The sequence below is a fragment of the Xenopus laevis genome, chromosome 1L (genome assembly GCF_017654675.1).
Source record: "Xenopus laevis strain J_2021 chromosome 1L, Xenopus_laevis_v10.1, whole genome shotgun sequence".
Taxonomy (NCBI): Eukaryota; Metazoa; Chordata; class Amphibia; order Anura; family Pipidae; genus Xenopus; species Xenopus laevis.
In genome coordinates, this window is record NC_054371.1 from 114,355,303 (window position 1) to 114,369,395 (window position 14,093).

The 14,093-nt window shown below is 34.7% G+C and overlaps 2 protein-coding genes across 2 annotated transcripts; both read left to right on the forward strand.

Moving 5' to 3' along the window:
* Positions 1 to 3,371: 3,371 nt before the first annotated feature.
* On the forward strand, positions 3,372 to 6,097 carry crygdl.7.L (crystallin gamma D like gene 7 L homeolog). Its single transcript, XM_041585629.1, has 3 exons — positions 3,372 to 3,380; positions 5,277 to 5,519; positions 5,822 to 6,097. Exons 1-3 carry the CDS (start codon positions 3,372 to 3,374, stop codon positions 6,095 to 6,097), a joined length of 528 nt encoding a protein of 175 aa, XP_041441563.1.
* Positions 6,098 to 10,454: 4,357 nt separating this feature from the next.
* On the forward strand, positions 10,455 to 13,439 carry crygdl.8.L (crystallin gamma D like gene 8 L homeolog). The gene is made up of 3 exons (XM_018269432.2): positions 10,455 to 10,463; positions 12,611 to 12,853; positions 13,164 to 13,439. The coding sequence occupies exons 1-3, from the start codon at positions 10,455 to 10,457 to the stop codon at positions 13,437 to 13,439; spliced, it is 528 nt and encodes a 175-aa protein (XP_018124921.1).
* Positions 13,440 to 14,093: the final 654 nt, after the last annotated feature.

The window sequence follows — 14,093 nt, forward strand, 5'->3', positions numbered from 1 at the left end:
GACCTATTTCACTACTTATGGTGTTGTCCAAAAGCGTGCAAGGTATGGTCATCCTTGGAAAAGTTTTTGATTCTAAAACTAAGGCTTAACATTAAACTTAACCCTAAATTTGCACTCCTACATTTGGATTCCCCAGGACCTGGACTAAAGGGGCAACCCAATTCCCTGAGTGACCCATTGTTAAGTCTACTTTTGATGTTTACATCTGCTACTAAGAACCTTCTGTTTTTAAATTGGCTGTCTGAGTCCATTCCTTGACTGGCAGACATTCTGTCTCTCCTAAACCAACTCTGCTGGCAAGAAGCAATAAGGATTAAATCAGCAGAACCACATCTCAAACAGTCATTTATTGAAACTTGGTCATTATTCTGGGTTAAAATTGACTCTAGTTTCAAAACACGCACATTGGGCTTGTTACATTTATAAGATAATCTTTGCTGGTTCAATGGATATGTTTATATATTTTCTTTGTTTACAGCCGTTGCTTTATGCTGGTACAATTTTAAAATGTATTAACATTCGCTGAGCGTTGTTTGGTGGTTTGGTTGCTTGGTTATATAATTAGATTTTAATTTACTTATTTTAATCTGTGGAACAACTTAGATGGCTTCACCAATCATATTTACTTTTCATTTTCCTATTAGGCATTTTTGCTACAAATTGTATTGGTGTGCCTCATTGTTCTGCTTTGATCTTTTGTTGAAATTCATGCTTGTTTAACATGGAAAACAATAGATTAAGACCACTGTTATAAGGGTGCCTATTATTGTTTCTATTTAAAATGTGTGTCCTTTGAGCTGGCATTAAGGCCAATGGCATACTACACTTTTTTAGGCAAATTCTGTAAATAATATTATAAATGTAGTGAAGTGCCATGGAATAAATGCTGGGGCTACACAGCAACATACATTTCTGTTGTCACATTCTCATGAAATGCTGAGGCAATGCTGTGTCATATATTCATGCAGTCATAAAATGCTGGGGGGCTAAGCTAAGTCATGAAATGCTGGGGCCATTTTTTGTCATAAATTTCTGGGGCTATACTTTATAAATGTCTGTGTAGACAAATCATGGGGAGGAAGATTTATCAAGAGTCAAATTTCAAATTCATGTGAGTTTTTTTTAACTCTATTAAATTCTCTTTTCTTCAAAATTCGATTGGGGGGATATTTACATAAGAAATTGAACATCTAAAACTCAGAAGAATCTTACTGACCCGAAAACTCAAATCAAATTTGATTCGAATTCAACCAAACTCGAATGTCAGGAAGCCTACAAACATATCCAAATAGGTCATGGTCCTCTCCCATTGACTTGAATGAATTACATGAATTTGCAAGGTTTTAGGTGTCAGATTTGAATTCTTAAAAGGACAGAGTTGATAAATCTTGAAAATCACATTTTTTTTAAAAAGTTCGAGTTTGGATAATTCCCTAGTCAAATTTGATAGTTTTGACCATTAAAATGTTTTGAAAATTTGAATTTGAATTCAATTTGACCTTTAATAAATCTGCCCCTAAGTGTTGGAGGAATTTTGCATCATGAAATACTGGGGTAATACTGTGCATACAATTCTGAGGTCTAACTGTACCATAAACTTTAGGGCCACCCAGCCATGAAATGTTACAGGCATTAAAAAAACTTAACTTTAGAAAGATTGCTGGTGTCATGCTGTGTTATAAAATGCTAGGGGATAATGCTGTTTCATGAAATGCTTACCCAATATACACAAAACATTAGCAGATAAAAGCAAATCCAAAAAAGTCAGAATTTATTATCATCCCTACTGCATGAGAAAACATACAATGTGAGACAAAAGAGTTTTAGGCCATACCAAGAACACAACAACATAACACTATTACAAACAAAGCAAGTAGCAGATAGTGTGCAACTCAAGCCTGAAGTAGCTGCTGCACCTGTTTGCACCACTACCTTATCAACTTTATTTGCTGTTGCACCACTGATAGCAAGGTGGAGTTACCCATCAACTGCATAGCTTATTTTGTAGTGTGTCAATACAGCTATTACTCTGAAATGTCCACCTTAAATGGGACCCATCACCCGATAAATATAACTTTAAATAAAAATAAACTTCAATTACACTTCATAAATTATTGGAATCTTGTTTTCTTTGGTCTGGGAGCTCATCATGATAGCAAGTATGCAGGAGCCATTTTGTGGAAACTGTTATTAAGGCAAGCCTTATCATCTCACAATCTTGTTTGTGCACCAGAATGGGAGACCTGATGTCTATCCCCATACACTGGTTACACAATTAAATGGTGAAAAGAGTGGGGGAATGTGAGGGAATATGGGGAGTGCAGTGACATCTAGTCAGTGCTGAATGGAAAGTGAAAATAATTGCCTGTATAGAGGAGGGGCAGGCAATATTTGATTGACAGCTGAGATCTTTAAATGAGTTTACAACAACTATGAATGCTTTAATTAAAAAAAAATTGGATTTCATGTTTCATTTGAAAATAACTTTTATTATACAGCTTTTTATTTCTTAGTGACAGGTCCCCTTTAAATAGGTTTAGTGTTTCCAATTACCTATAAGCTATGGCTAAAGTTATATGCCAAGCGGAAAACTCTTGCAACTATAAAGAATAACATCTTTTGTACTCAAGTTGCAAAACATTTAGTGAAGTGTAATATTAGTAATATCAAACAATACTCTACACACTCGCTCTAATCATAAAGCTTAAAACAATAATTCTGCTGTTAATGGGGAAGCTTATAAATAACTGTTCAGACTCAGTTACATGGGGGGCCCATTTATGATTGCCCAAGCTTTTCTGTTCAGTCAGGCATAAATAAAATCCATTGTGAATTTACTAATCACTATCTATTTCACTAATCTGAAGGAGAAAACAAGGAGGTTAAGCACCAAGGAACAAAAGAATTTAAACTGCTATAAATTATGGTAAACATTGTCTATGGCCGACACTGGAAGTCACAAGTTAACAGGTCACAGAAATGCTACAGAGAGAGTTCCTGAGCACTTTCCGCCCTTTTAACACTACACATGTAGGCCATGGGCAGTGGATTTTCTATTCTTTGCAGAGAGATGCAGTGACATACAAATTAGACCTTTTGCTGACACAATGGAAACAATTCACATGTGTATATAATGAGCAAACCTGCAATGCTTTGTTGCGCTTAAGGTAAAGCTATACAGCATAGGTGCCAGTAAGCATAGAGAGCAGCTGTGACAGCAGAGCCCAAAAAATACAAAAGATATTTACATTTTACTTAATAGACAAAAATGCATGTTCTCAGTAGTGTATGCAGACAGCAGCAATATAGCACATATATAAAGGCCATCTCTTTCCACTTGTTGATTGTACAGAAACTTCCAAACACTCAAAATGGGAAAGGTAAGTCAGAACCATGAGTATTTTGAAATTTCTAGATAATACATAACCATGATCAATCTTTTCATAGAGGTAGAGCAGAATATATATATATATATATATATATAAAATCTACAGTTCTGGAATAAAAACCTTGAATACACTATACAGTAATTCATTCTAATTAGTGATGGGCGAATTTATTCGCCAGGCGCGCATTCGTGGCGAATCTGCGCGTTTCGCCGCCAGCGTCTAAATTTGCGAAATGCTCGCGAAAATTCGCGGCAAAAAAAACGGGCCGTTTCGCAAATTTTTCGCTTTTTCGCGAATTTTTCGGCGAAACGGCGCAAATTCGCCCATCACTAATTCTAATATTTTAGGAACAAAGGGATTTTTTAAGATGCAAAATAATTATGTAATATTTTGCACTAATGATAGAACTATACAGACTGCTAATAAAATGTGACCCACAAAGATTATTTAAAAACACATTCAAATTCACAAATTGCATATTATGAAGTTGGCTTTCCAGCTCCAAATCAAATAAGGCTGTCTTTTTCAAAAGGTAAAAATTCCCTAATGATGCACTACTGCATAGTTGTCCAAGTCTTTACATGAGGTTCTCCAATCTTAAGAATTGCATTTTCTAGAGTCTCAAGACCCTAGCAATCAAACAAAGATACTTAATTTTATGGTGATGCAAAACACAAAATGATAGCAACACTATTAAAGTCCTAATGCAAAAAACTCAAAAAACTAATTTAAAGAGGTTTTTTTAACCAAACTCCAAATATTTAGGGGCAGATTCATTAAGGGTCGAATTTCGAAGTTAAAAATACTTCGAAATTCGACCCTCGAATTGAAATCCTTCGACTTCGAATATCGAAGTCGAAGGATTTAGCGCTAATCCTGCGATCGATCGATCGAAGGATTTTTCGTTCGATCGAACAATTAAATCCTTCGAAAGTACTTCGACTATCGAATGGTCGAATAGTCGAACGATTTTTACTTCGATTCGTTCGATTTCGTTCGAATTCGAACGAATTTAAGAAATTCGATGGTCGAAGTACCCAAAAAATACTTCGAAATTCAAATTTTTTTCATTCGAATCCTTCACTCGAAGTTAGTGAATCTGCCCCTTAGTGAAAGAAAAATTTATTTTTTGAGATTTATTATACCCTCAGGATGGAAAAATTCCAAATCTGAAAATCTGGCATCTCAGACCTACCAAGATTGTATAAATGTCAATGGGAGAGGTCCCTTCACTATTTGGCCATTTCTGTGGAATAACTGAGCTGGTTTTAGCCTGAAAATCCAACTATATTGGACTTTTCGTCCAAAAATACAAAAAATGCTGGCTTTCTTGGAAAAAGCCCAAAAAATCAAGTGATTTGGCCAAAAACTCATGGATGTCTCATCCAATTTATTAGCCTGGACACAGATTTTTTGTCCATAAAGGCATATTGTGAATACTACAGACATGTCTGTCAAAACTTTCCTATGCAGTATCCTTACATGTCTAGTTGACTTGGCAGTAACAAATACTGCATTACCAAATGTGTGGATATGTGGCCCGCTATAGTTACCTTCATTTTAATTTTCTATGTTTTTTTCCAATATTACTTAAAAAATGATGGCAGTTTAATTAGCAAGATTGATAGGATCAGCAATACATATTTGATCTGAAAAGCTGTATCTATTTAATGACATTATTAATTAGTATTTAGTACTAATAGTAGTAGTTAGCTTGAATCTATCTTTAAACATTTAACATGTGGATTCTGCAATACTGTTTCTGTTTCTCAGGAATAAGGAATAAAAAAATAAATGTTTCATAAACCAGAAACAAACAAAAAATCATCTTAAAAATGGATGCCTTAGTTTTATTTGTAAAATTGAATCTACAATGTCTTTCTTCAGATCTTCTTCTATGAGGAAAGGAACTTCCAAGGTCGCCACTATGAGTGCGGCTCAGATTGTTCTGACCTGTCCTCATACTTCAATCGCTGCAACTCCATCAGGGTAGAGGGTGGAAACTGGATCCTCTATGAGCACCCCAGTTACCGGGGACACCAGTATTACCTCTGGCAAGGAGAATACCCAGACTTTCAGAGGTGGATGGGCTTCAATGACTCCATCAGGTCCTGTCGATTTGTTCCCAATGTAAGGTTCTTCAGAAGAAACAGTACTAATGGAATAGATTTTGGTGATTATTCATCAAAAATCACCCTTAAAATCTCCTATTTAACCTAGAAAATTAAATGTAGATACAATATAGTAGAAAGTAAGACTGTCTAACGTAAGGACTATATATGTTTACCAGATTTATATTTTAAGCAGCTTAATGTGAGGTTGGATTGAAAAGAAAAATTGCAGCATTTTTAATTTTAATGCTTTCACAAAGGATATATCAGCTTTAATTTTTTTCAAACAGATATGTTTAATATTTTTCCATTTCTTTAAAGTACCATGGTCAATACAAAATGAGAATCTACGAAAGAGGAGATTTCCAAGGGCAGATGATGGAGTTCTTTGATGACTGCCCTAATACTTATGATCGATTCCGTTTCCATGACATTCACTCCTGCAATGTGTTTGATGGCCATTGGATGTTCTACGAGGAACCCAACTACAGGGGACGTCAGTTCTACCTGAGATCTGGAGAATACAGGAGATTTAATGACTGGGGAGCCTCAAGCCCCAGAATTGGATCATTCAGAAGAGTTTATAACAGATTTTAGAATATTAACTTAGCAAATCAAATGTCTATGGTTTCAATAAAACTGACAAATTCCAGATTAGCTGTTTGTGTTATGGTTTCTCTATTTACTGTGCAGCATTGATATCCATGCCACAAAAACAACATAACTACATGGCAATTTAGTGCAAGTATGTTAGTCTATGCAAAGAAGCATCTCAGTTATGCAGACATCTTGGCCAGCGTGAGTTTATGTAGATTGGAGAAGTGGAATGTGGGAGGAGTTTGATAACTCTCTATTACTCTATTATATTCTCACAAATAGGCTTTCACATAGTATACTGACACATGTTTTAACATTAAAAGTAAACAGGTTCAATCTTTAGGTTGGAAAGTTAAACAATATACATACAATATATCTTTTCAAATAGTCTTGTAGTTTGTCAGGAACCTTATGGCAGGGCCTTTTAGGTCCTAATAAAATACAGAGGTTTACTGCAATTCATTCCCCAAAAACAATGTTGATCCAAAGTCTGGTCTTCAGAAAACTTACTGATTTAGTATAGCATTTTTTTACCCTTATAATGAAAATGAAATACAGCAAAAATATTTTCTCTGATTTTCAAGCTAAACAAGATTTTTCTGAATGCGCATTATTGAAAACTATTGATGTTTTAAGTCTAATATTGGGCAGGTTAATTAGCCTCTAATATGTACGTAGTTATGTATATAGCTAATAGTAATAATTTGAAACAAATGAAACCAATTTGCTCACCATGCAAGCAAGTTATTCATTTAGAAAGGCTTAGGGGTATATTTATCAAAGAGTGAAGTTAATAGTGAAGTTCCGCCACTAGAGTGAAATTACACCACTTCCCATTCATTTCTATGGGGTTTTTAAAGGCGTATTTATCAAAGGGGGAAATTTCACTTTCACCCATTGATAAATACGCCTTTCAAAATCCCATAGAAATGAATGGAGAGCTGTGGAATTTCACTCTAGTGGCGGAACTTCACTCTTTGATAAATTTACCCCTTAGAATTAAGTAATTCTTGATTGTCATAGGGTCAAAACACGTACTGCCACGTATACTCCCAAATAATGTAGGTCTCAATGAAAATATATTGCATAAAACAGCTCATATGTAAAACCCTGCTTCATCTAAATTTTCATAATAATATAATATAATAATTATGGATGCACCGAATCCACTATTTTGGATTCGGCCGAACCCCCAAATCCTTCTCGAAAGATTCGGCCAAATACTGAACCGAATCCGAATCCTTGGGAAGCTTAAAATATATTTTACTTCCTTGTTTTGCAACAAAAACTCACGTGATTTCCCTCCCAGCCCCTAATTTGGATTCGGATTCAGTTCGACCTGGCAGAAGGATTCGGCCGAATCCAAATCCTGCTGAAAATCCTGGATTCGGTGCATCCCTAATAATAATATACTTATTATGCTTATTATTGAGTAATCCTCCCCCCATGGATCCTACAATTAACAGTGCATAAAACAATGCATTAGAGCTGCATTATTTCTGGGCAGGTGATTTCAGAGGCAACACAGACAATATTATAAAATGGGGCTCAAGGAAAACTAAGTAAAATAATATATTGTTACATATATATTCCAGTTTGGTAAGAATATTTAATATGCCCATTAATATGATATATCTTAATATGAACTTTCATGCTGCTAAAGTATTCATTTTGGGGTATCATTTTCCTTTAAGTATTTGCAGAATAGTAATTTTTGCCGATTGACTTCAATGAGTTTTGCCAATTTTTGGCAGAGAAACAGTTTCGCTTATCACTATCCTTTATCCAAAAATAAACTCATAGTTAGATTAAGACCACTGTAATAAGGCTGCCTAGTATTGTTTGTATTTAAAACTTTTGTAATTTGAGCTGGCATTAAGGCTAATGGCATACTCTACTTTTTTAGGCAAATTCTCTTTATAATATTATAAAGGTATTGGAGTGCCATGGAATAAATGTTGGTGCTACACAGTAGCATACATTCTGTGTTCACATTCTCATGAAATGCTGAGGCCATGCTGTGTCAAATATTCATGCAGCCACACTGTCATAAAATGCTGGGGGGCTATGCTAAGTCAATGAAATACTGGGGCCATTTTGTGTTATAAATTTCTGGGGCTATACTTTTTAAATGTCCGTTGAGACATGTGATGGAGAGGCAAATTTATGAAGATTTGAATTGTGAAATAATGTAAGTTTTTTTAACTCTATTAAATTTAATTTTCTTCTAAATTCGATTGGGATTTTATTTATTAAAAAAATTGAATATCTAAAACTCCGAAGAATTTTACCGAACCAAAAACTTCAATCGAATTCGACAAAACTCGATTCGAGTTTTTTTTCTGAAAAAACTCGAATGTCAGGAAGGCTGCAAACATCTCCAAATTGGTCACTGGACCTCTTCCATTGACTTAGACATAAATTTGGCAGGTTTTAGGTAGCAAATAGTTGAATTTAAATTCTTAAATGGCCAGAGTTTGATTTAATTTAATTTTTTTAAAAAAATTAATAGAGTTTGGTTAATTCCCTAGTCAAAAAAATTTAGAAAATTCAAATTTGAATTTTCAATTTGACCCTTAATAAATCTGCAAATTAAATACCAGTCCTGTATTAAGGCAGCTGAGTATAAAGGACTTGCCCCAGTTTTGGAAGCACCATTAATTTACATATTAAGTACCGGAGGGTACGAAACACGTAAGGTGGATCATATGGGGTCACTATGTATGTATTTTTACTATTGTATTAATGGAATAAACGTTTGAATTTTACAGATTTTTTCAAGATTTTTTGGGCATTTTGAATAATAAATCGGCCCCTAAATGTTGGAGCAATATTGCATCATGAAATTCTGGGGACATACTGTGCATACATTTTTGATGTCTAACTGTGCCATAAACTTTAGGACCATACAGCCATGAAATGCTATAGGAATAAAAAAATGTATTATTAGAAAAAATGCTGGTGCCATGCTGTGTCATAAAATGCTAGGGGGCCATGCTGTTTCATGAAATGCTGACCCAACAGCAGTAAATACACAAAACATTAGCAGATAAAAGCAAATCGAGATATTGTATGTCAGACTTCACTGTCATCTCTATCGCATGAGAAAACATACAATGTGAGACAAAAGAGTTTGAGGCCGTACCAAGAAACTTGAGAAAACAAACAAGCAGCAGATAGTGTGCAACTGAAGCCTGAAGTAGCCGCTGCACCCATATGCATCACTACCTTACTAACCTTATCTGCTGTTGCACCACTGATAGCAAATTGTAGTCACCCATCAACTACTTAGCTTATTTTGTAGTTTGTCAATATTATTAACATGTATTTATATAGCGCCAACATATTGCGTAGCACTGCTATTACTCTGAAATTTCCACCATAAATAAGTGTAGTGTTTCTAATTACCTATAAGTTATGACAGAAGTTATTTGCCCAGCGAGAAGCTCTAGCAACTAAAAGAATAACATCCTTTTTATTCCAGTTACAGAATTTTTAGTGAAGTCAAATACTAGTAATATCAAAAAAATACTCTAAACACTCACTCTAATCGTAAAATTTAAAACAATAATATTTCTATTAATGAAGAAGCTTTTAAATAACTGTTCAGTCTCAATTTCATGGGGGGCCCATTTATGATTGCCGAAGCTTTTGGGTTCAGTCAGTCATAAATAAAATCCAACATGAATTTACTAATCACTATCTATTTCACTAATTTGAAAGAGAAAAAAAGAGGTTAAGCACTAAAGAACAAAATAATTTAATCATAGAAATAGAAAGTTCCTGAGTAGTGATGGGCGAATTCGCAAAACGGCGCCGGTGTCTCGTTTTTGACGCTGGCGCCCGTTTTTTTGACGCTGGCGCCTGTTTTTTTGATGCCAGCGCCCGTTTTTTGATGCCGGCGCCCGTTTTTGAGGAAGAAAATATATTTTTTACGCCAGCGAATTCGCGCCTGGCGAATAAATTCGCCCATCACTATTCCTGAGTAGTTTTTGGCTTCCAGCACTACACATGTAGGCCATAGGCAGTGGATTTCCTATTCTTTGCAGAGAGAAACAGTGACAAACAAATGAGACCTTTTGACTGCTAAGACAATGGAAACAATTCACATGTATATAATGAGCAAACCTGTAATGCTTTGTTGCTCTTTAGGTAATGCTATACAGCAAATGTGCCAGTAAGCATATGAAACAGCTGTGACAGCAGAGCCCAAAAAATACAAAAGATATTTACATTTACTTACTGGACAAAAATACATGTTCTCAGTAGTGTATGCAGACAGTGGCAATACAGCACATATATAAAAAGGCCATCTCTTTCCACTTGTCAATTGCACTGAAACTTCCAAACATTGAAAATGGGAAAGGTAAGTCGGAAACATGACTATTTTAATATTTTCTAGATAATACATAACCACGATCAAGCTATTCATAGTGGTACAGCAAGACATGTATGAATTGTACATTAATATTTTACAGTGATTCATTCCCATATTAGAGCCAAAAAGGAATTTAAAAATAAGCAGAGTTATAAAAATATTCTGCTAATACATTGAGACTTACAGAGATCATTATTGGCATATATGAATAGATGTAGAAATTGAAAAATCCATACTTTTAAATTAACCACTCAAAATTATAAAATGATCCAGTGTTGACCAGTTGATCGAAATATGTTGTAATCTTTTTTTTTTGTTACCTTTTTTACTTCCCTCAAAGGGTAATCTCAAGGGATATTTAGTTACAGAGAATATTTTTCCGCCAGAATATTCACAGGGACTAAGTTTACTAAACAGCGTTGCGCTCATTGCGATCACTTGCGGTAACTATGTCAATGAACCAGCTTACATTAGCGGTAATTTTAGTGAGTTGCGAATTTTCTGGCGTTAAATTACGGTTTTAGAATATTTATGCTATAAAATAGTCTTGTTTTATAGCGGTTATTATGGCAATTTTTACATTTATGGCCAGAAATGCATCTTCAAAACTCATAAACTTTATTGACTGATTATACCATCCAACAACATTGCCAACATTACCAACACCAATCAAACATGTCTGCATCATACAAACCCTTCTGCCAATAGAATCATATGAACAAGAAATCATACCAGACAATCTCTTTGCTTCATAGAAATGCACAATTTAATGTAGCCAATCACAATGAAACCAAAAAAGCGTAGAGGCCGATGAATCCTTGGAGTGTGATGCCCGCTGCCAATAATACTCCTCTGAGCTGAAACTGCTGCTGTTGCAACAGATAGAAGCAGAAGCCAAATCATCCTGTCAGCAATAGCTACAGATCTCTCTCCTGTCAGCAAAGAATAATGGGTAAAATAAAAAAGTATTATGGGATATTTCCTGCCCCTTGAGAATTTTCTGGCGAAAAAATACTTTTACGCCACTACATAGGTGGTGGTAAAATGTTGGGAATATTCTTGCGTAAATTTAGTCTTTTGCACATTTTGCTGTTTAGTAAACCAGGCGTTAATGTGTATGTGTCATTATTTTCAGTGAATGCGATAACTGGCGAAAACATATTTTTGCGCAAGAAAATTCACAAATTTATATTTACAGTAGGTTAGTAAACTGGCAAAAACATATTTGGCTACAAATTTGTCTATATATTGTGCGAAGATTTTTTACTGCGCTTTAGTAAACGGACCCCTCAGAGTTAGAGAGCTGAAAAGCAGGAAGTTTGTTTCTGTTAGACATCCAGTTACTCCATCCTTTTTAGATTACAATTTTGGCTAACTAACTATATCAGAAACAGTTTATATTTTGCAAAGACTATCTATTTACCCAGTTATTTATTTTTACAATAAACGGTTCCTTTAAGCCATTCCATGATGCCCTACTGTATAGTTATACAAGTTCTTAAATGCATCTCTCCTCCTATGTTCAAAAAAAAGACCTGGTCAGAAGTAAGATGGAACTGCAATCCCTCTCATAGCAACATCTGCTGTCATTGCATCCATCCTATTAGCCTGGACACAGATTATATTATCTGTCCAGAACGGCAGATTTTTAGTCTATAAAATTGCATTTGTGTCTGTCAAATGTTCCCCATCGGGTACCCATACATGTGTAATTGGCCTGACAGTAAGTAAAATAATTGCAAAAATGTACAACCACCTATACTTACATTTAGTTTAATTTTCTGTGTTTCTGTTTTTTTACCTTCAATTATTTTCCAAAAAAAATCATGAGTTTAACTAATTAGCAAGCTTCATTAGCAATGATCTTACCTGTCTTTTTTCTGAAAAGCCACATCTATTTTCACTTCAATTATTTACGTACTGATTACTATTTAAGTAACTTAACTTACCTTGAATTTATCTTTTAACGTTTAACATGTGGCAACTGCAATACTTAAGGTAAGTTCCTGTATCTCAGGAACTAAAAGATGAAACAAATAAAACTTTTCATAAAACAAAACTACAACAAATATCATCTTAAAGATTTTATCTGAGCGCTAATTTTATTTGTAAACATAAATATAAAATTTCTTCAGATCTTCTTCTATGAGGAAAGGAACTTCCAAGGCCGCCACTATGAGTGCAGCTCAGACTGTTCTGACCTGTCCTCATACTTCAATCGCTGCAACTCCATCAGGGTAGAGGGTGGAAACTGGATCCTCTATGAGCACCCCAGTTACAGGGGACACCAGTATTATCTCTGGCAAGGAGAATACCCAGACTTTCAGAGATGGATGGGCTTCAATGATTCCATCAGATCCTGTCGATTTGTTCCCAATGTAAGTTATGTAATGTTGAAAAGTGAATATACAGAATCTCACTTTTAAACTAGAAAATTAAGTGTAAATCGAATACAGTCAAAAATAAGACTGCCTAATGTAAGGTCATTTTAATTAGTTTAATGTGAGATTAGATTCAAAAGAAAATTTGCAGCATGTCTTACTTTGATGCTTGCACATAGATTATATCAGTTTTTAATTATGCAAACATAAATAAAAAAAACAACCTATTGAAAGAATTGTACAGATCTTATTTAATAGTTTATTCCTGAAGCATAACTAGATTTAATATTTTTCCATGTCTTTAAAGTACCAAGGTCAATACAAAATGAGAATCTATGAAAGAGGAGATTTCCAAGGGCAGATGATGGAGTTCTTTGATGACTGCCCCAATACTTATGATCGATTCCGTTTCCATGACATTCACTCCTGCAATGTGTTTGATGGCCATTGGATGTTCTACGAAGAACCCAACTACAGGGGGCGTCAGTACTACCTGAGATCTGGAGAATACAGGAGATATAATGACTGGGGAGCCTCAAGCCCCAGAATTGGATCATTCAGAAGAGTTTATAACAGATTTTAAAATATTAACTTAACAAATGAGTTGTGTTGGTGTTCTAATAAAACTGACAAATTCCAGATTAGCTGTTTGTGTTGTGGTTTCTCTATTTTCTATGCAGCATTGATATCCATACCATAAAAACATAATGTAACTATATGGCAATTTAGTGCAAGTATGTTGGTCTATGCAAAGAAGCATCTCAGTTATGCAAACATCCCAGCCAGCTTCAGTTTATGTAGATTGGAGAAGAGGAATGTGGGAGGAGGATGATAACTCAGTATTACTCTATTATATTCTCACAAAAAGGCTTTCACATAGTATACTGATACATGTTTTAAAATTAAAAGAAAACAGGTTCAATCTGTAGGTTAGAAAGTTAAACAATAAACATACAATATATCTTTTCAAATAGCTTTGTAGTTTGTCAGCAACCTTATGGAAGGTCCTTTTAGGTCCTAATAAAATACAGAGGTTTACTGTAATTAATTCCCCAAAATCAATGTTGATCCAAAGACTAGCTAGCAGAAAAGGTCCTGATTTAGTATAGCATTTTTTCACCCTTATGATGAAAATGAAATACAGCATACTGTAAGTCTTTTCTCTGCTTTCCAAGCTAAATAAGATTCTTTTAAAGGACCAGTAACATCAAAAGAATTTTAATAAAAATTCGTTAGA

What these genes read in the sequence shown, in the direction of transcription:
- crygdl.7.L (XM_041585629.1), top strand. An exon ending in CCTGTCGATTTGTTCCCAAT is followed by an intron (nt 5,520 to 5,821) that starts GTAAGGTTCTTC and finishes ATTTCTTTAAAG; the next exon opens with TACCATGGTCAATACAAAAT.
- crygdl.8.L (XM_018269432.2), top strand. An exon ending in CCTGTCGATTTGTTCCCAAT is followed by an intron (nt 12,854 to 13,163) that starts GTAAGTTATGTA and finishes ATGTCTTTAAAG; the next exon opens with TACCAAGGTCAATACAAAAT.